General features: G+C 34.6%; 1 protein-coding gene across 7 annotated transcripts in view; it reads left to right on the forward strand.

Annotated features, from left to right (window-relative positions):
- Positions 1-23,080, forward strand: part of CEP128 (centrosomal protein 128) — a 500,403-nt gene that overhangs the window by 173,355 nt on the left and 303,968 nt on the right. For all 7 annotated transcript variants that reach the window (XM_057318321.1, XM_057318320.1, XM_057318322.1 and 4 more), the window contains one exon: positions 9,249-9,365. In XM_057318321.1, the coding sequence (XP_057174304.1) occupies positions 9,249-9,365 (117 nt within the window). The remainder of the gene's footprint in view (positions 1-9,248; positions 9,366-23,080) is intronic.

The raw sequence follows: 23,080 nt of genomic DNA on the forward strand, positions 1-23,080 counted from the left end.
AAAGTGAGGAGGCATTAATAATTGTATTCTTTAATTCTTGTTGGGAGTTATCTTATTCAAAAGTTATCATATATGCTGTGTCATTAGGTACAGAGTCCATGCCCTTCCATTTAGAACTACTTTTACTTGCTCTTCCTTTGGTCTTCACCATCTCAGGAAATGACATCACAGCCATCCAGAGGTCATCCAATAATCACTGTAGATCCTTTTCTTCATTCCACAGTCCCAACCCATTATAAAAATCTAGTTCTTTTTATTACTGAAATCCTGCCCAGTTCCATCTACTTCTGTCTAATACTTCTGTCTAGGCCACTGTCATTTATGTTGACTGTGGTGGCCTGCATTGAACTTGTTCTCTCTCTTTACGCTTGCCCCATCTGTGCTTCTCACAGTAGCCAAGTGATATTCATTCATTCATTCATTCATTCATTCATTTTAAAATTCCAGTAGAGTTCAAATGCAGTGTTGTATTAGTTTCAGGAGTATAGTATAGTGATTCAGCAATTCTTACATTACTCAGTGCTCATCACATTAAGTATATTCTTCATCCCTTTCACCTATTTCACCCGTCCCACCACCCCCCTCCCATCTGGCAACCATCAGTGTGTTCTCTATAGTCAAGAGTCTTTGTTTTGGTTTGTCTTTTTTTAAATTTGTTGGTTGTGTTAATTCTTAATTCTACATACGAGTGAAATCATGTGGTATTTGTCTTTGACTGACTTATTTCACTTAGCATTCTATCCTCTAGATCCATCCATGTTGTTGCAAATGGCAAGATTTCATTCTTTTTTACGGCTGAATACTATTCCATTGTGTATTTATACCACATCTTCTTTATCCATTTATCTGTCTATAGACGTTTTGGGTTGCTTCTATAATTTGACTATTGTAAACAATGTTGCAATAAACATAGTATGCACATATCTTTTTGAATTAGTGTTTTTATATTATTTGGGTAAATACCCAATAGTAGAATTACTGGATCATATGGTAGTTCTATTTTTAATTTTTTGAGGAACCTCCATACTGTTGTTCACAGTTAACCAAGTGATTTTTAAAAAATTGTCATCACAGTGAATTATATCCCTGCTGTGTAAATTTCTACCTAAGCTGCTTCTATTCCAAATTCCTTGTGATGGCTGATAGTACCTATATTATCTGGGCTTCCCTAGGTACCTTGAATTTGTCAAACTTATTTCTACATTAGGTTCCTTGCCATGGCTTCTCTTCTTTCCTAAAGTTTTTGCATGGCTAGCCTCCTCTTGTAATTCAGGTCTCCAGTGAAACTGTACCACCTTGAGAGAGGCCTTGCTCTCCTCTCCTTTTTGTTACAGAATTGGTAGCAGGTAGTATACTAAACACACTGTTCTGTATATTGCCTTTTTCATTTAATGTATTTTTGAGATTTGTGATTATTCCATATTAGCATCTAATGAGCTTTCTAATTCCTTTCTTTTACTAATTTAAAGCATTCCATTGAATGAATGTTCCATAATTTAATCAGTCTCCAGTTGATGAACATTTAGGTTATTTAAGTCTGTTTCTTTTATACACATCACTGCAATTAGTGATCTTGTACATGTGCCATTTTTCACATGAAAAAGTAAATTGGTAGAATAAATTTCTAGTAGTGGACTTACAGGAATTAAAGTACGTGCATTTGTAATTTGTTACATATAGCTCAATTTTAAATGCCCTCTTTTAATAGTTGCAGTTGAGAATTAGCATTTATCTTCCCCTTTTCTAAGAAGAATGAAAGGTGGCTTACCTTAAAATTATATGTGTTATTTTAATTCTAACCGGCCCCTAATACTGAATTTCTTCTTCCCTTTGGTATCAGCTTCCCATACTCTTCCCCTTATCACTCCCTGACCCCAGAAGTTTTATCCAGGCACATGGTTACTCGGGTAGAGATGACATTTCCCAGCTTCCCTGTGCAGCTAAGTTATGGCCAGGAGACTAAGTGTGTGTAGAACTGATGCATGCAACTTCTGAGCTTGAAAACAAAGCCATTTGTCCAGTAATTTGTCTCCCTCCCTCTCTTTATGTGGGCTGAAATGGGGATGTAGAACTTACTCAGCTCCAGCCTTGCAGGTGACAAGCTACGGTTGCAGATAACAATCTACAGTAAGGTAGAGCAGCATGTGGGAGGAATCTGGATCTTGGAATGACCTTAGGAAACAGAGTAGCCTCTACTTGTCCTGCTTTCTTCTGGACTACAATATGAGATAGAAATAAGCTGTTACCTTATTTAAGCTCCTGTATATTTGGTCTTTTTGAAAGAACCTAGACTATACCCTAATTAGTACAGTCATGTAAATAGAAATTGATGAGAAAGAATAGACAAAAAGAAAACAAGCACATCCAAATGTGTATTTTAGGTCCTTGGTTTTTGTTGGCTTAGGTGGAGTTGTGTGACTCAGGGTCTTAGCAGTAGAAAAAAGAATGTATTTTGAGCATATTGATCTGTTTAGATGATTGGGTTTATGAAGACACTCAGGTGGCCTTATACGATGATTATAATTCTACCACTATTGGAACTACTAAAGTGCTGTGTTTATTCATTTTCATTCATGCTAGTTTGTGCATATGTTTTATTTTTCTGAACACTGACTTTAATGTCTACTAATTTTTATTACTTATTGTTGTCTTCAGACTTGACTAAAATAGAGCAAGTATATTTTGATGTGCCCATGTTCTGATGGTTGTATAATGCAGTAGTTGCACTTGCTTAGCATTTTGTAGTTCATTAAGTGCTTCTATCAGTTAAGATGAGTTTCAGTCATAAATAACAGAAAGCCTCAAATAACAGTGACTTAGACAAAAGTTACTTCTTTCTTATGGGAAAGTCTTAAGTAGAAAGGTCAGGGTTCCATGTTGTGCTCCCTACAATATGTAAGGGATTCTGGCTCTTTCTGTTATGTTCTTGGTGTTGTTGTTGTTTTTCCTGTTATGGCCTCAAATCATGATCTAAGATGGCAGCATGTGTGTACTAGGCAGCAAGATGGAGGAAGGAATGAGTATGAGAGCAAAAGGTGTGCTTTTGTGCCATCTCTTATGGGTAGTTTCTGGAACTCGTCACTTGACACTTATACTTGTATCCCATTTGCCAGAATTTAAGTCACAAGGCCAGAAAATGTTTATATTTGGCAGCCACCTATCTAGTTAAAAATTCCTTTACTGTAGAAAAAAATGGGAGTAGGGAAATAGGTATTGGAAAACAACTATTAATATCTACCACAACATTTATACTTTTGTCCCATTACTTTTGTACTTTTTGGTCCACACAGTTCTATGTGGCAAGCAGGGCAAGTTATTATTTCCATTTTATGGAAGATGATGCTGATTTTTTGAGAGATTAAATTACTTGTACAGCTCAGTTAGTATGTACTTCATTTAGAAAAGTAATCACAAGGCCAGTGGGTGGCACAGATAAGACTAAAGAGGTGGCCATCTATCACTGGATTACAGAGAAGGCTAATACTAGTAGAAAATAAAAATATTTTGAAATTGAGAACAAAATTCTATGAAATAGAAATTTTGTGGTTGGAGTGGGGAATATGCATATATTAGGCTCTCTAGCTTATTTCCTGGTTGAGGATTTATTTGAAAACAGATAAAAAATTGCATTAGTTATCTATGACTGCATAACAATTATCCCTGAATTAAAACATTTATTATCTGACAGTTTCTCTGGGTTAGGAATCCAGGTTTGGCTTAGCTGGGTCCTTTGGCTTTGGATCTCTTGCAGGTTATAGTAATCTCAAGGCTTGACTAATTGATCTGCTTCTTAGCTCCTTCAGTTCCTTATAGGTTATTGGATTGAAGTGTCAATTCATTATGATCTGTTGGTCAGACGCTTCTTTGATTTACTTGACACGTGGCCTCTCCATAGAGCATCTACAACATGGCAGATTGCTTCATCAGAGCAAGCAAGAGAGAGGGCTAGCAAGAGAGAATGCGCTAGCAAGAATGGAAGTCACAATTTTTTGTAACCTAATTATGGAAGTGACATCTCATAACTTTTGCTGTCTTCTGTTCATTAGAAGGAAGTTACTAGGACCAGTCCACATTCAGGGGGAAGAAATTATGCAGGTAGATGAATACCAGGAAGCAGAAACCATTGAAACCATGTCAGAAGCTATTTAACACAAATATTAATTTTAAAACAGAATCATCCAAATATGGTAACTCGACATCATCAGTGTACTAGCTATGGTGGTGAAGTAGCTAATGTCTAAATAATTTTGGATTTTTTTTTTATTACTGGAAGTTTGTACCCCTTAGTTCCCCTTGCCTGTTTCATCCACCCCCCACCTCTCTCTCCTCTGGCAACCACCAGACTGTTTTCTGTATCACTGAGTCTGTTTTTTTTTTTTTAGATTGCACATATAAGTGAAATCACAGTATTTATCTTTCTCCATCTGACTTATTTCACTTAGCATAATATCCTTTAGAACCATCCATTTGTCATGAATGGCAAGATTCCATTCTTTTTTGTGTATGTATACATCTTTATCCCTTCATCGATTGGTGAACATAGGTTGCTTCCATAGCTTGGTTATTGTAAATAACACTACAGTGGACATGGGGATGTATATATCTTTTTGAATTAGTGGTTTCCTTTTCTTTAGATAAATACCCGGAAGTGGAATTGCTGTTTCATATGGTAGTTCTATTTTTAATTTTTTGAGGAACCTTCGTACCGTTTTCCAAAGTGGTCGCACCATTTTGCATTCCCACTAACAATGCACAAGAGTTCCCTTTTCTCCATGTGCTTGCCAACACTTGTTATTTCTTGTCTTTTTGAGCACACCTGTTCTGATAGGTGTGAGGTAATATCTCATTGTGGTTTTGGTTTGCATTTCCCTGATGATTAGTGATATTGAGCATCTTTTCATATGTCTATTGGCCATTTTATGTCTTCTTTGGAGAAATGTCTATTTAGTCCCTTTGCCCATTTTTAAATTGGATTTTTTGATATTGAATTATATTCTTTATACATTTTTTTTTTAAAGATTTTATTTATTTATTTGACAGAGATAGAGACAGCCAGCGAGAGAGAGAGGGAACACAAGCAGGGGGAGTGGGAGAGGAAGAAGCAGGCTCATAGTGGAGGAGCCTGATGTGGGGCTCGATCCCATAACGCCGGGATCACGCCCTGAGCCGAAGGCAGACGCTTAACTGCTGTGCCACCCAGGCGCCCCCTCTTTATACATTTTTGATATTAACCCGTTATTGGTTATATGTTTTGCAGATTATCTTCTCCCATTCAGTAGGTTGCCTTTTCATTTCATTGATGGTTCCCTTTGTTGTGCAAAAGCTTTTTATAGTTCAGTATAGTTCCATTTATTTATTTTTGCTTTTGTTGTCCTTGCCTGAGGAGACTGGTACAAAAAATATATATATATTGCACAGACTAATTTCTAAGAGCCTACTGCCCATGTTTTCTTCTAGGAGTTTTATGGTTTCCAGTCTTCCACTTAAGTCTTTCATCCATTTTGAATTACTTTTGTATATGGTGTAAGAAAGTTGTACCCCCCCAAAAAAGAGTTCCAGTTTAATTTTTTGTGTATAGTTGCCCACTTTTCCCAATACCATTTATTGAAGAAACTGTCTTAATAATTTTGGGGTTTTATTTCAGTATTTGGATTTCTGAATTTCTTTAATTTTGATAGGTTACTAATAAGCACAGCCTTCCTTCCTGAAATACAGAAATCATTCAACTCATTGAATTTAATGAGAGAAATTCTAACTGCTCATTCAGTGTTGGTCTTCAGTAGCAAGCTATTTTAAGGCAGGGTCTGGATACAGCAGGTGTAATGCTGTATTCCTGCCTACCACAACAATTGGAACAAATGAGTGTCCATGCATGTTTGTTGAATGAATGCATGAAAATGGACCTGAGGCTTATAAGATACTGCTGGAAAGGGAGACCTGTATTAGGCTTCTTTTTCTCACTGATTAGTTATGTGACCCCTGATTAATAATTTCATCTTCTCAGTCTTCTTTTTAGAGTAAAAGATTTGGATAAAAATCCAAACTACCTCTCAGTTTTATTTTATTTCATGTTTTATTTTTTTATAAATGATTCATACCTTTTGATTCAGCAGTTCCACTTAAAGGTTGTATCTACAAAAATGATCTTATATAGGAGTATTTGCCGTAGCATCTACTCGCAAAAATAAATAATTGTTATCCCATTATCAGTAGGAAATTATTTTAATCAATTATGGAGAACTATGCATTTGTTAAGAAAAAGGATGTAGATTTATTTGTTGTCATGGAAAGTTGCCCATGATATGTCAACTGCAAAAAATTTATAAAATATTATGTATAACACCTCATTTTTATTTAAAGAAGTGAAATGAATATGTGTTTGACTAGTCATGCTTACATATGCATAGAAAAATTTCTGAAAGTATACAACAATATACTTATCAGTGTTTTTCTCTTCATGGATGGTTATTAGCAGATTATATTTCTTTTTATCATTCTTTATTATTTTTAATTGTGGTAAAATATAAAATTTACCATCATACCACTTTTTTAAAGATTTTATTTATTTGAGAGAAAGAGAGAGAGAGACAGAAAGAGAGAACATGGAGTGGGGGAGGGGCAGAGGGAGAAGGAGAGCAGACTCTCCACTGAGCAGGGAGCCAGACCCTGGGGCTTGATCCCAGGGCTCTGGGATCGTGACTGAACTGAAGGCGGAGGCTTAACTGACTGAGCCACCGAGGTACTCCTCACTTTTTTTTTTTTCAAAGATTTATTTTATTTTTAAGGTGTAGTTTAGTTGAAGTTACGGAGGGAGAGTACACATGGGTTGGGGGGGGTGAGAGAGAAGGAGAGTGAGTCTTAAGCAGACTCTGCACTGAGCGCAAGGCCCAATGTGGGACTCAATCTCACGACCCATGAGATCAGGACCTGAGCCAATACCAAGACTCTGATGCTTAAATGACTGCACTACCCAGGCGACCCTATCATTGTATCACTTTTAAATGTTCAGTAGTATTATGCACATTCACCATTTTAGAACTCTTTTTATCTTGCAAAACTGGAACTATACCCATTAAACAACAACTCCCCATGCTACCCTTTTTCTAGTCCCGGGACATCACCTTTCAACTTTCTGTCTCTATGAATTTGACTACTCCAGGAACCTCATATAAGTGGAATGATACAATATTTGTCTATTTGTGATTGGCTTATTTCACTTAGCATAATGTCTCCAAAGTTTTTCCATGTTGTAGCATGGGTAAGATGTTTCTTCCTTTTTAAGACTGGATAATACTCCATTGTATGTGTAACCCATTTGGTTGGTCCATTTATCTGTGAATGGACACTTCAGTTGCTTCTATCTTTGGCGCTTGTGAATAATGCTGCTATAGACATGGGTCTACAAATAATCTCTTTAAGACCCTCTTTCAATTCTTTTGGGCATATACCTAGAAATGGAATTGCTGGTAATTCTATTTTTAATTTTTTAAGGAACCAACATATTGTTTTCCATAGGATCTGTGCAATTTTATATTCCCACTAACAGCGTACCGAGATTCCACTTCCTCTCTAACACTTGTTATTTTCTGGTTTTGTTTGTTTTTGATAGTAGCCACCCTAATGAGTTTGAGATGATTGTGTATTATTTATTTTCTGATAAGTGTTGCTATTAATTACTTTTTACATTCAGAGTGAATTATAAAGGTATTTCCATTTTGTAAAAATTGCATGAATTAACAACCTTTGATTTTTTAGTATTTACCCAATATTGTTTTCTATTACAGCAGGTACTACATTTATTTCAGATGCAGTAGTAAATTGTTTATTGGGATACTAGGGTTGATTACTACAATAATTTAGAAGCTTGATGCTGAAGGGTGTTTTGAGTTTTTAGTAAAGCACTGTGAGTATCACAGTAAATATCTTAATAGTTTTTAAGCAGTAAAAGGTGGAAAACCAAGAATTTTCATTCTTAGTAAATGTTAACTGCTAATTTTTTTTTTTAAAGATTTTATTTATTTATTCGACAGAGACAGAGACAGCCAGCGAGAGAGGGAACACAAGCAGGGGGAGTGGGAGAGGAAGAAGCAGGCTCATAGTGGAAGAGCCTGAGGTGGAGCTCGATCCCAGAATGCCGGGATCACACCCTGAGCCGAAGGCAGACGCTTAACCGCTGTGCCACCCAGGCGCCCCTAACTGCTAATTTTTTTGATAGACTATTTTTGCTGAGCTTATTGACTAAACTTATGTTTACCAGTGTCATTGTAAAAAACAATTTGATTTGAGCGATAATTTATCATAAAATTAACATGCTTTATGTGCATAAGTCAATGATTTTTAATAAATGTATTGAGTTATACTGCCATCACCATAATCCAGTTTAGAACATTTCTATCATCCTAGTAAGATTCCTTGTGACCAGGACCCTTCTGGCTATGTAGAATTGTTGGTAAAGGATTTCTTATAACAGGGCTGGATTTATTGCTTCTTTTGAATGAATCCAAATGTCTTTTATCACCCATAGCCTCCTGCATGAAATATACACATCATCAAATACGTAAATTTTATTTAGGGGACTATGTGATGATACACATGAAATGTGTTGGAATTTGTACAACTTTTAGCAAGGAAAATCTTGCATCAGAGAAAAAAAATTTTTTCATGTTAATTTTAGAGAGTCCCAATTAAACATTTTTCTGTTTGACTTTAGTTTTTGATCTTTTACAGCTGGTTTATTTTCAGTAGATCACAGTAGAAAAGATTGACAAGCTAATGAAAAATGCTTTTAATTATTTCCTGCTCATAGACATCAAAACCTTTTTAGGCAGGTCATGTTTATAGATAATTAAAATGAAAAAGAACTAAATAGAACAGCTTATCATTAATAGAGTAATAAATGCAGTCATTGGCAAACTTGGTATTTTCCTTTTAGCTCACCAGAGGGCACTCTTTTCTAGTCTATTTTAACTCTGATGTATTGAATTATTATACTTTGAAAGATTTAAGTCCTTTATTGGGATCCAGGTTTGGATTATTTAGAGACTAATTATTGTTTTGTAACTTTCAGTCTATTATTTTTTTTTGTGATCTGGTTTATTAAAACATTAATAAGCATTAAAAAGGACACTATAAATAAACCATTCTTAAATGCTGTAGGTGGTAGTGTATCTGGCATAAAATATCTCTTCAGTATATTCTCTTTTTGCTTAACAGCTCTGTAATGTCACTATTTCTGTCTGTTCATGTAGGTTTCAGACCGGGTGGAACGACGGCTTCAGGAAATAGAAAGAGAGATGCGCACAGAAAGAGAGCTGGTAGAAAAACGTCAGGATCAGCTGGGACTTATTTCTTTGCAGCTACAGGAGGTTTGTGAAAAATAACTTCTCAGAATGTAAATCTTGAGTTCGGATAGTTATTTAGCCATTGTTAAAATGGTTAGAGTTCCTTGGTCGTTGCATGTATATTTCAGTCCATCTGGGAAATATATAGCATATAGGTTATCTAGTTCAGTGTGTGAAGACAGCCCTACCTGGTTCAAACCCAAAGTTTGCTGCTTGCTGGCTGTGTGACCTTGAGCAAGTTCTTTTGCTTTTCTAGGCCCATTTCCTCTGTGGAAAATGGAAATAATAATAGTATTTACCTAATCATGTTGGTGTGAGGATAAATGAATTAATGCTTATAAAGCACTTAATATAATATCTGGCATATGCTCAAAAATGTTAACTGAAAGTATGATTACTCTGATCAATTTTCCTTGGCATGAACTAGACCAGGGGTCAGCAAACCATGGCCACTGGACCAAATGTGGCCCATTGCCTATTTTTGTAAATAAAGTTTTATTGGAACATAGCCATTCCATTCATTTACTGTTTGTGGGTGGTTTTTTGACACTGTGGCAGCACTGAGGAGTTGTAAAAGAGACCATATGACCCACAAAGCCTAACATATTGACTGTCTGGCCCAACCCCTGGACTAGACTTTGGTCATACCATTCCAAAATTGAGATCACTTACCTTTTAGGTAACTTTTTTATTTTGAAATTTCAGACTTAGGGGGAAATTGAAAAATTAGAACAAAGGATTTCTGTATACCCTTTACCTAGATTCCTCCAATATTCACATTTTATATGTATGTTATAATAATAATAAATAACAGTTATTATATATTACATATATATATATATTTTTTTTGAGCTAGTTGCAGACATGATGTAAATAGTTTATACCTAAGTAATATGATGTCATAATCACAGGAAATTAACATTGGATCAATACTATGATATAGACTATAGTTTTTATTCACATTTTGCCACTAACATCCTTTTCTGGTCCAGGATGTAATACAGGGTCACAAATTGCATTTGACCATCGTGTCTCTTTAGTCTCCTTTGATCTGGAACAGCTTTTTCAGTTTTTCTTTGTCATTTATGACCTTGACAACTTTGCAGAGTACTGGCCAGTTATTTTGTAGAAGTCTTGCATTTTGGTTTGTTGATATTGTCTCATAACTAAATTCAGATTATGGACTTTTGGCAGGAAACCCCGAGCTAGAGTTGCAATCTTCCCCGGGTATCTTATTAGGAGGCATATAATGTCCATATGTCCCATTACTGGTGAAAACTAAACATTTGGTTAAGGTGTTGTCTGCCAGGTTTCTCCACTGCAAATTTTACTATTATGCCTTTTCAAATAGTTATTTTATGTGGAGATTCTTTGAAACTTGAAAATAGCTTATTATCGTATTTTCACCCGTAGATTTTAGCATTTATTAATATTCTTTAATGAAATAGTTATTACTATAAGTGATGCTAAATGGTGATTTTCTTTTTACACATTCCATCACTTTTTTCTGCGTTTATTAATTGGATTCCTACTGTGAGGAAAGGCTTTGCTTTTTCCCTTAATTAATTAATTAATTGTTGCTGTAGATTTGTGAATTCTCATTGTATAACATTGGTTATATTTTATTACTATTGTTATAGAAAATTAATTTGTTGAATTTCCCTTTTAATGAGTTTGAGATATATATATAAAGTATAAAAAATTGAAACAAGATTTTAAAAAGGATGTCTTTTTCTTTGACAAAATGATTTCCTCTAAAAGTGGTGTTCTACAGATGCACTTATGTATGCTTGAAGATCATTGACCTTTATAAATTGATGGATTAAAATTTTTTTAATTATTAGGAGACACTGCCAATTGAAAATTAGGAGCAAAAATGGCAGTCCTGAAATTATAATGTAAGCGATAGAAAATCTACTTTTGTTTTCTAAAATTCCGTTTTCCTCCATTTCACAAAAGGAGGCATACCCTTGCAAGTTGGTAATTACTTTGAAGAGGATACTTTGTTGAATAATTAGATACGGCATGTGGGTAGCCTTTTTTTTAAACCTTGATTTTTATACATTTGTTCTCAAAGCAAATTGCATCTGGTGAGCATAAGAATAGACAATTGTTCTTTTTTGCAAGAGAAAATTAGAGAAATTTTCCATACTTATTTTCTTCTTTCTTTGCAGAATGCACAAAATTACAAAGAAAGAGGGAGAGGAAGATTGCTTCCCACCCCTATTCTTGAGAAACCAGAGCCTGAATATTTGCATTGTAATTGTCAATTTGACTAAAAGCTTGAGCTGTGATTTGGAATTCCATCTCTGACAATACAGTAGAGGATCACTATTGATAAGAAATGTTTAATTTCATATTTTGTCACTTTAATATAAGTGGTGACCTATACGCTTTTAAAAGGTGGTTTTTGGATTAAACAGTGCAGTGGAAGCCGGAAAGGATTAATTTAGGCTGATACGTTTTCTTACTCCCAAGTTAAGTGGCTTAGGCTGTTCTGGAAAGGTCATGTTTAAGGAGAGGAAACGCTTTCTTTTCAATATTAAAAAATACTTTTGCAAATACCTATACTGTGTGATGATAGTAATTGATATATTTTGTTTCTGGCTATGGTGAGAAAATGAATCTATAGGTGAGAAGGAGATCTGGACTTTCAGCCACTATGCTCTTCTGCCTCCCTAAAATGTGTAATTCAATGTTAGTGAAAATTATGACATTTAAAAATTGTTAAGAGATTAGGAGTATTCCTTAAAACTTCCAGGATGTCAGAGATTTCTAGGTATAATGTCATATTATGAGGAGGCAATATGTACTTTTGGCTAAAACTTGCTTCTTTTTGGTGATTTAATGAGGTCCTTAGGTCCTTGGAGCTTTATTTGTTATCATTTAATGAAAAACACAGTATTAATCATTGGAAATTGGTTAAGGAACGGCCACTCTCCTCTTCTTGTTTAGAGGTCTTAAGGAATTGTTCACTCTTTAATGTGTTTGTGTGTATTTTTCCCCCTCTTGGTCTAACCAGGAGGGCTGTGGACACTCTGGAATCTGCTTCCTTTATTGAGTCTCAACTATTCATGTGCTACTGATGTCACATGAATGTCAGATTTTCTTAACTTGATAAGGATCTTCACTGGCCTTCAGACTAAATTGAATGTTATATCTTCGTCTTCATTTGAATTACTTAAGATGAAATACATGAGATAAATGCTGGGTGCATATTTGTATATGCCTTTCAAAACATTTCAAGGCATATTAAAGTGCTAGTTCTCCCACTTACCCCCACCAGTAATAATCCATGCTTACCAGTGATCTAGGGTGAATCATGTGTCTCAGGGTTTAAAGGTGCTTCATGGAGAAGTCTATGGGGAAGGTGAAGAAATGGAATCTTAACTGAAGATGGTGAAGATTAGTGGGGAATTGTTAAGTGTAAGATGAGAGCTCAGCTTAGTGGTTTTTAGTCCATACATCTATGAGAAACCAGATTATATGAGCCTCTTCAATAATGTTAAAGCCTTGGACAGAAAAGTTAAAGTGATTGATAGATTTTTTTTTCCAATATTTTTCTTCATCTTTTGGCATCTGTACCAATTGTGATAAACCTAATGAAGAAATAGCTATTTGTTCCTTCCCAGAAATGTCATTGTGGCTCCAGAGATGCTGAGTAATATGGATATTTCACCTAAGAAAAGCCTTGGGTACAGTTTATAAATGTATTTAGTTTGGACTCATTACGGGAGAAGCTTCTAAGCAAGCCAAGAATGTTTTCCTAATGTCCACTTAATAGCTTTAGCATCTCCTTTGAGACTTCTGTGTCAATTCAGAGGAGAATCTAGTTAGGCAAATGTTCTAAGGTGGCCTCATTAACCCCTTCCTTTTGAGACTCTCCTACTTGGTTTGGATTGACAAGGAGGCCTTTCTGAGACTGGTAGATTTTGGGCTTCACTTATCTTTCCAAGGCTGAACTGTATAACTTTTGCTTGGCACTTTACCCTCCTGTTTCCATAGTCAGTGTCCTGACACTTTCACATATTTATTTCATAGTACAAGCATCTCCTTCTCCACTGGTTTTACTTGATGCCTTTTATATAAATGCCCAATAAATCAGTCTGATGTTGACCAGCCCAATAGTCTCCCTGGGCTTTGAGAAAGACCAGTAGAATATTTAAGTCAATGGGAGTTTAAAATACAAGTTCCGTGGAAAGCATGAGGAAAGGCCCAGAAGATGCACATTATTTTCCCAATCCTTGGGACATGAGCTCTAGAATGTGGTCCTTTTCAAGCCCTGGTGACCAGGTGGAATGTAGCAAGCACTGAGTAACACAGTAAGGGTGACATGCAGGACCTTCAGACTACCAATGGCCTGAAAGAGTATCACAACAGGACAACTATACATGTACTATTCTATAGGAAAATGTGTATAGCTGGGGAAAATTCTAGAACTCCTGCCCTAGTGTTTATTCTTCATGGGATGGAGCCGTGTGTGTAGGATAAATCTGAGCCTTATTTTAAGTCCTGGTTTTTATTCTTTTAATAAACCCTAATCCCATCTACTATTTTTCTCCTTTTGCAACAATAGGTGTTTTCTCTTCAGTGTTCAGTTTCTAGTGATCTATTTTACACGAGTTTTTTTTTTGTCCCAAGTTATTACTAATTACTATTTCTTGATACTGAATTGTACTCGTTTTGAACATTTTGCATTTTTAACATTTGACATAGTTTGCACTTAATAAATATTTGTCAAATGCTAAGTAGTGACCACATTCATACATTGTTTTAATCCACTGTTTAGTTTTATTTCTCACATAATTTTTTCTTTTAACATTTTCATTAAGTATTTAGCATGAAAAGTATTTAATCATATATAACTTAAATAAGCATATAACTAAATGTGATCATATCATAAATGCTCATACATTCTCTTTTTAATGCAGTTTTGTTTATTTATTTGCTTGGCTCATATTCCCCACCCCCCCATCTCTTCTGTATTCTCTGATCATCAACCATTAACCCCACTCCTTAAGAAAAAGGAACCAGCGTGAACAGCCTGGGAGAGATCCCTTTATATTTTCCTTAATCATTACTCCTAATTATCCTAGATAGATGTATATGGACCTCATATACCTTTGCATATATAGGACTTTTTTGTATGTTTCATTTTAATAACATGGGATCACATTTGATACACACACACAATTCTGCTCTTTGCTTTTTCCTCTCATCAGTGCTTTCTGGAAATTCCTTGAACTAGCTGACATGGTTCAAACTTAATTTTTTATTGCCACAGGTGGATTTTTATTATAATAGAGACTATCAGATTATATTTCCAAAAGGTTCTAACCTTTTACATTTCTGTTAGTAAAATGGTTGAAAATGGCCCTTTTCCCTACATTCTCCGTAACTTTTGCCAGGCTCATGGGTATAAAGTGTTAACTCATTTTTATATTTGCATTTCTCTATTAGTGAATTTGAACATCTTTTCACATATTTTTTGGCAGTTTGCATTTGTGCCTGTACAGATAGCTTGTTTATCATTTGTTCATTTGAAAATATTGGATTATTGTGTTTTCCCTCAGGAATTTTACCTTTTTAATGGCACGAGGAAGGAATCTGTTATTTTTTATCTGACTAATGAGTTGCCTCAGCATCATTTTTGAATAATTTGTTCTTTTCTGTCTGATTTAAATGTCTTTTTTTTTTAATTTTTTTTTTTTAATTTTTAAATGTCTTTTCTGTCTGATTTAAATGTTATATATCTAGTTTCCCATGATATCTCTCTGGTTCTGTATGCTTTTCTATTGATCTGTTTGTCTACCCCTAAACTGATATCATTTTATCTCCATTATTATAGCTTTCATTATATTTTGGTAAATGATAATGAAAATCTCTAGTCATGTTCCTTGAAAAATCCTGCTGGCATTTTGGTTGTAATTCTATTGACTGCATAGATTAATTTGAAGAGAGGTGTTTTCTAATGTTCTTCAATAATGTTTTGTAATTGTATATAAAGGTCTTACACATCTTTTGTTAGACTTATTCCTAGGTATCTTAGGATTTTTCTATTGTGAATGGAATATTTTCTTTTATTACATCTCTGATTGGTTATCTGTAGTATATAGGAGTGCAGTTGGTTTTATATGTGGTTCTTGTATGCAACAATTTTGCTTAATCTCCTTTTATAATTTGTTAAGCAGCTTTCATGTATTACTGTCATGTAGTATATACTGTGTAGATAATCATATATGAAATGAAAGGCAATTTAGTCTCTAACTTTATAATTCTTTCTTTTTCATTGCTTTATTGCACTGTCTAGAAACTCAAGTGCAATGTTGAATAGAAACAAAGATAGCAAGAATTCATGCTTTATTCCTGTTTTTATAGGGATGCTTCTGAAGTGTTAATCTTGTTGCACGTTGTTTGCTCCCAGTTTTTTCAGTGCTATCCTTTATCAGATTAAGAACATTGCCTTCTATTCCTAGGTTTCCAAGAGTTGTTTCTGTTTGCTTCTTTTTAAAAAAATTATGAGGTGTTGTGGAATTTATCAAGTACTCTTTCTGCTTGCTATATTTTTCTTTTGATATTGAAATATGGTTGATTTTATCAATAGATAAAATCCTAGCATTTATTTAGTCATAATGTATTGTTTTTTATACATTGCTGAATTAATTTGCTAGTGTTTTCTTAGGATTTTAATATTTATGTTTATGATTGAGGGCTTATAATTTTCTTTGTACTGCTCTTTTTGGTTTTGGAAGCAAGGTTACATTTTCATAAGTGAATACATTTCATCATAAAATGAATTAGGTAGATTTTTTTTTTCTATTTTCTGGCTCTGTTTAAGAGAGGGATTGCCTATTTCTTGAATATTTGTTAAAACTCACCCATAAAAACATTTGTACCTGTTATCTTTCTGATGGCTGAGGTTTTCAATTTTTTTTTTTAAGATTTTATTTATTTATTTGAGAGAGAGAGAGAGCACATGAGCCAGAGGGAAAAGCAGACTCCCCGCTGAACAGGGAACCTGATCATGACCTGAGCCTAAGGCAGATGCTTAACTGATTGAGCCACCCAAGCACCCCATTTTTTTTCTTTTTTGTTTGTTTTTGGTTTATATAGCTTTTTTATTTTTAAAGTCCGTTTGGTAATTCATGATTTCTTATGTTACCCATTTTGCCTGTATTTTGAAGTTAATTTTAAAAAGCAAGCATAGCCCTGATTTATTATTTTTAAATCTTTCTCTGAAGCTCAAATATTACTTACTCCTTTTTCTTATTAGTATTGCTAGATATACATACGATTTTTTCATTTTGGCTAGCTTTATTACTCCATCGACTTCTTTCTTTAGCTGTATTATTTTTTTCTTCCTTTTTTTGTTTTTAGGATTACTCTGTTTTGGTTTTTAGACTTGCAAGTTGAAACATTAGCTGATTTTACTGTTTTTAAAAATTACTGCAAATTTTCACTAATAACTGTATATTTTGATATGCTATTCTTTTATGGTGGCTTGTTTCTAAATCTTTTATGATTTTTTAAATGATTTTCTCTATAACTTATTTAGGAATGCCTTTTGAAAAATCCAGATGTGTGTATGCTCATGTAACTCTTTTTATTATTAATTTTTAATTCTTTTGAAATTTGTTGAAACTTCCATTTTGACACCTGGTACCATGATCAATCTTTTGGGTAAATATGTGAGTACAAAAATTTAACACATTTGCAATTTAGCATATGACACACATACATACACACTCCTATAAATTTAGTAAGTCAGGTTTGTAAATTGTATTCTGTTCTTTTGTATTCTTATTAAATATGTGTGTCTAAAGCCTCTCAGTATATTAAGGATTGTTAATTTCTCTCTTGATTTTTTTAGTTTTTTTTTTAGTTTTAGTTTTGCTGTATTTTGTGACTGGTTTCATGGATATGAATTAATTACTTCTTGGTCAATTATTTTTTAATCTGTACTGTACCTCTTGATATTAGCATTCTTTGAATTACTGTTTTCTTGGCATATGATTTTTCTGCCATATTTTAATCCTTCCTTGTTAACTTATTTTTTATGTTTCTTATAAACGCCTTATAGCTGGGCTTTAAAAATCTCATTTGATAAGTTATGTCTTTTAATGGCTGGCTTAGTCAGTTTATACTTAAAATTATTGATGCATTTGGAAGTGTTTTTATCCTTTTATTTGTTTTTTACCATCTCTTCTTTTTTTGTTGTTGGTTTTCTTTTCCCTCCCTCCCTCCCCCCCCCTTTTTTTTTGTACTGGGTTGAAATGTGTTATATATTCATTTTTATACTTATGGCTTTGATTATATTAGATCATATTTCCATTTTTAGATGGTTATTCTCAAATTTTAAACATTGCGTCTATAACAACAAATTGTTCTAAGAAATCTGTGCTCTAAGCTCAGTGATTTCCTCTCCCTGTCTTATCAGAACGTTTTTCTTCTGACCCTCAGCAAACTTCTGTCTTCTCATCCTTCAGGTTTAATTGTTGCCACCACTTTAGAGAGAACTGCCCTCCCCCTTCCTTTCCTAAAATAGCTCTTTTTCTGGAGTGCCTGGGTGGCTCATTTTGTTGAGTGTCCAACTCTTGATTTTGGCTCAGGTCATGATCCTCAGGGTCCTGAGATCAAGCCCTGAGTGGAGCTCAGTGCTCAGCAGGGAGTCTACTTGAAATTTTCTCCCTCTGTCCCTCCCCACCAATAAATAAATAAATCTTTAAAAAATAACATAAAATAGTTCTTTTCTACCCCATTGTTTTCTATCATATCATATTACTTTATCTTTTCATTACACTTAACACCACCTATAATTGTTTATTTATGTTATTGTATGTCTTCCCCACTAAAATGGGAACTCTGTTGGCAGGAACTTTGTCCATCACCTGTTTTCTGGGGCATGTAATGCAGTGTTTATCCCACAGCAGACAGTCTGTGAATAGTTGTGGAAGGAATGACCATTGTTTTCACATGTGAGTGACCATTTGGCTGCATGTAACACTCTTGGTTAAAAAAAACAAGTGTTTTTCTCTCTTCAAGGTTTACCTGTGGTGTATTATCTTACTGCTCTTATTCCTGCAGAGAAGAAAGTGAGTGTTAACAAATTTTAACCTCTTTGAAGTTGAATACGTAGCAGTTTAAATGATTTGACTGAAATTTCACAAGCATTCTTCAAGAATTAAGGCAATCACAATTAAATTTTAACTCTTTAGAAAGTATATTTTGATATGGCACTTTACTGTTTTTCGCATTATATTGGGAATTTAGGACAGCTAAATTTCTGATTTCTTAATGGATGATAGATGAAGTTAGAAAAAAATTCAGACTAGAACTGCTCAGATATATGAATTCTGAAAGTAGTATCTCTTTAAAATATTAACTATGGATTTCCGAAACAATGTTAATTCAACTGTGAGGATGTGAATGAACCAACACCTCATGGAGTTGTTCCCATTAGGGGTCAATATCAAAGGCTGATTGATCTTGGTTTGGGGACATAACAAATAATGGACAGAAAAGACTTAAGAGATACAGTTTTTTCCTTTGTAATTTTCAGAATGTTTGAAATTTCTTTTAATAAATGTTTTTCACATAATTTATACTACATTTTTCAAATTTAGTTAAAAGTCTTGGGAGAATACTCAAAAATAGGAAATTACTACCTTTTTTTGACCACTAGTCGTCAGTATTGAACCATCAATTGTGACCCAGCAGGCATCCTTCAAGAAAGTTGCTAAACTTTCTTGAAAATTGATTATAATATATATATCTCTCAACTATTAGAACTCCCTGAAAGTATACTTGGCACAAACATTGCAACTGAAGAAGAATATAATTATCTAACTATTGCTTATGGAAATTTAAATCTGAAACAGTGTTTTCTACTGTTGAAAAATAAAATATGACACATTGAGTATTATGTATTAAGACATCTGTTATATTTAACACTAAAACTATCATTTTTATGCCTTTTTGTTGGACTTTCTTCATGCTTCCTATTTAGAGTTACAGTCCCTCCCTCCCTCTGTGGAAAAAGTCTTTTTACGTATAGTAAAACAATTAGAGACTATAATTTGATATGAGAGTTTCTGTCACTGGAATCATGTATTCCCATGCCCTTGTCCATGGGTCCTGTATCTAATCTATACAGGAATGTCCCAAAGATACTTTCTCTACATTTTTATCTTACATAGATCTAAACTCTTTCTCCTAATTATCATTTTCTTCTCCTTAATCATTACTGCCTTTGTACCTTGTCATCCACCCAACCCAGTTACAGTCATTTTCCACTGGTGTTCTCATGTTCGATTTTCCTTTGTGTAATCTTGTTTGTTTGTGTTTCTTTTACCTGATAAAAAACCAGTTTTTATAGGTGCATGACTTCCTGCATTTCTAGTTAATTTACATTTGTATTCAATACCCTAGGTTTTTTTTTTTTTTTTTTTTTTGGTAAATACTGAAGCTGTGGTATTTATTATTTATTACTCAAGAAATGAGAATTTGCTTAGGTTTTTGTAACATCTCTCATGGTCAAGGTAGAACACTATTTACACCTATAACCTTATGTCATCATTCCATGGGCTTATTTGGCAGTGAGAAAAAGTTGTTCAGTTTCTTATTTTTCATCTGAGAAAGAGATCCTTAAGCACTGTTAGCCAATATCAGACTTGGATGGGAATCAAATTAGAGTGGTGCTGTGATTTAAAGCCACAAAGCCTGGGCAGACTTGGGTTGCTGGAGCTCCATTTCCTGTTCTTTCCCCTCCTGACCTGGGAACTTGTATAGAAGGTGCCAAACTGTGTCTTTTTGTGTGGTTCAGCCTATTAAGTAGCTCCTATGATTATTTCTTCTAAAAGGATGGATACTCATCTTGATGACAAAAACAATGTTAACTTTATATTTAAAAAATTTTTTGTGGTTTGTTTATGTTCTTGCCTTTGCCATTTCTCTCACCCTTCATATGCTGTCCGTCATTAAATTCTGTCAGCTCTATTTATTTATTTTTAAAGGTTTTATTTATTCACTTTAGAGAATAGATGGAGGGAGAGAGAAAGAGCACACGCAGGAGGAAGAGCAGAGGAAGAGGGGCAAGCAGACTCCATGCTGAGCGGACACGGGGCTTGATCCCATGACCCTGACATCATGACCTGAGCCAAAATCAAGAGTCAGATGCTTAACCGACTGAGCCACCCAGGCACCACATCAGCAATATTTGAATTGATCACTCATCACCCCCTGTATCACTACTACTTTCATCTATCCTTCTGTCTCTATTTTCCCCTGCTTGGGCTAGTGCAGTAGCCAGCCCCGTTGCTCCCATTCTTACCTTCCTACAGTCTTTTCCCCACAGAATCAGATAGTGCCACATCATTCTTCAGAACCCTTCAGTGGTTTCCTTATCATATTCAGAATGAAATGTAAAATCCTTAGCCTACAAGACCCGTCTCTTATGGTTCCTGCATGCTCACTCCCCTAATTCTCTGTCATTCTTCTTGTCCACTCTAGGCCAACTACACTTGCCTTCTTGCTTTTCCACAGACATGCCAGGCACCCTCCTGCTTTTGGACATTTGTACTTTCCATTTCCAGAGCCAGGAATTTTCAACTCTGGAAACAGTTGCATTGCTGTTTACCCTCATGTCATTCAGAGCCCTACTTCAGCAAGGCCTTATTAACTATTCTAGATAAACCCATTCTTCACTCCTGAGCTCCTTATACAGCCATATATATATTTTTAATTAGCACTTTTTATTACTTGTCATTTGTCTGCCCCCTGATCAGAATGCAGGCTTTGTGAAGGCAAGGCACATTGCTCACTGCTGTATCTAGAGTACCTAGAGCTATGGCTGGCATGGAATAAGGGCCCAATAAGTGTTTCTTGGAGGAAGGGATGAATAAATATTGTCTACTATGAAGTCGGAACTATACATAGTAAAATATTCAGCTTATACCTTCACATACTTAGTATATGCCAGGTGTGGTGCTGCAGACTAGAGATTTAATGGTACTTAAAGCATTGTCTTGACTTTGAGGGACTCCCAGTTTAGCTGAGAAAGAAATGTTAACAATCTCTGTAATTCACTAAGGGCATTATTTCAGTTTTGAAATAGGCTTCAGAGGAGCCCAGAGGGGAAATAGTTATTTCTTCTTAACCCTTTGGGAAAATTTGGGTGGAAGAAGTGGGATTTTTGCTGAGACTTTGTGTTTTCAAATCATTTTAGGCATTTCTTTTATGAATGTGATTCTACCCCATTGCTTTGCTACATGATACTACATGTAGCCGAAATACATATTTAAAGTCTGACTCACTATAGTTTTGATTTACAATATTGTTCTCTGTCTTACTATTTTATACCATGTTAATTATTTTCTTCTCTTTTTTATGTTTGTTACCTGTGGATTACTTATTTTTTTACAAGGATAAAGTAAACACTTTTCTGTAAGGTTGTGAAAGAACCATTAATGTTACCATTTTGATAAAAAGGAAAGAGATGGAAAAGAATGATTGTCTATTATGGGATTTGTCTTTCAAAGCTGGTTGAACACTATTTGGCACAGCTTGAAATGTGCAGGTCCAAGATATATTATGTTCTCCAGTCTTCTTCCTTAGTCTTTTTCTTGATTTACCTCTTTGCCTCCTGCACCCCACCCCTGCTGATTTAACCTGTAAGTCTGTTTTATTAGGCTTTGATCATTTCAGATGACACTAAAACCCTTTTAATATTTTTTTCTGTGGAAAATATATTTTTTCCCCCAAAACTCCTTGTAGAAGAGAAGCTGGAAGAGATCTTGTATATTGTCTTTTTCAACCTTGTACTCACTCAGTACTTGAATTTCCATTCACAGAGCAAACTTCCCATGTGGTTCATGCATATTATATGCAGTTTGCACAAGCCATGTTCCCTTTCTTTTACTGGGAAATAGTGATAGGAATAGCTGGCTGGATTAAGGAATATTCCAGATCATATATTTCAGGAGCCTGCTATTTAATATTGATAAAACAAAAGTTGAGAGTATAGAACTGTATCCTACATCATTAGAGAAGTAAGCTGCCAAGTGTTAGCCTGCTAGGAAGGTTTTGGGTTCCTTTGAAGGGTGCAGTTTTATGAGATGATGTGTAGATGTTAGTTGTCCTGAGATTCATGAAATCTCATTGCTGTATAATTAACACTTATGTCGTCTCTTCTTAGGCTTTTTACTCTATTAAGAAAATATTACCTAAGGGTATTAATTATTAAATGTTTGCAGTGTACTTTCTATCCCCTTTCACCTCTCCATTTCAGTGATCTTTCGTCAAAATCCTCCGGTGTGTGTAACATATTTTATTATTCAGATGTTTTTGAATAAGATGTGTTTTTCAGGATGTCTTCCTGGGTTGATCAGTTTGCTGGTAGCTTCTTTGTTCCTATCCTCATTGAAGTTAGTCCTTATATAATTTTTTTGTTCTACTTTCTTCCCCCCCTGATCATTTGCTCTCTAGGTTCTTGAAGAGTCATTTCTTATTTTCTCTAAAATGGCCATTATGGCTTCTGACTCCTTTCTTTATTTCACCTATTCTTTAAGTGTGTGTATAGATGTTCTTGTAAAGTGCCTCAGAATGTGTTTGGAAATAGTTGAGGTTTGCTTTATGAATAAATACTCTTATTGCTGCTGTAAGTTGCATTTAAGTCTGACACATTTTATGTTCATACCATATATGACTAGATCTTAAAGTATTGTTTAATCACATTTATTTTG

This window comes from Ursus arctos, unplaced genomic scaffold (genome assembly GCF_023065955.2).
Source record: "Ursus arctos isolate Adak ecotype North America unplaced genomic scaffold, UrsArc2.0 scaffold_25, whole genome shotgun sequence".
NCBI classification, from domain to species: domain Eukaryota; kingdom Metazoa; phylum Chordata; class Mammalia; order Carnivora; family Ursidae; genus Ursus; species Ursus arctos.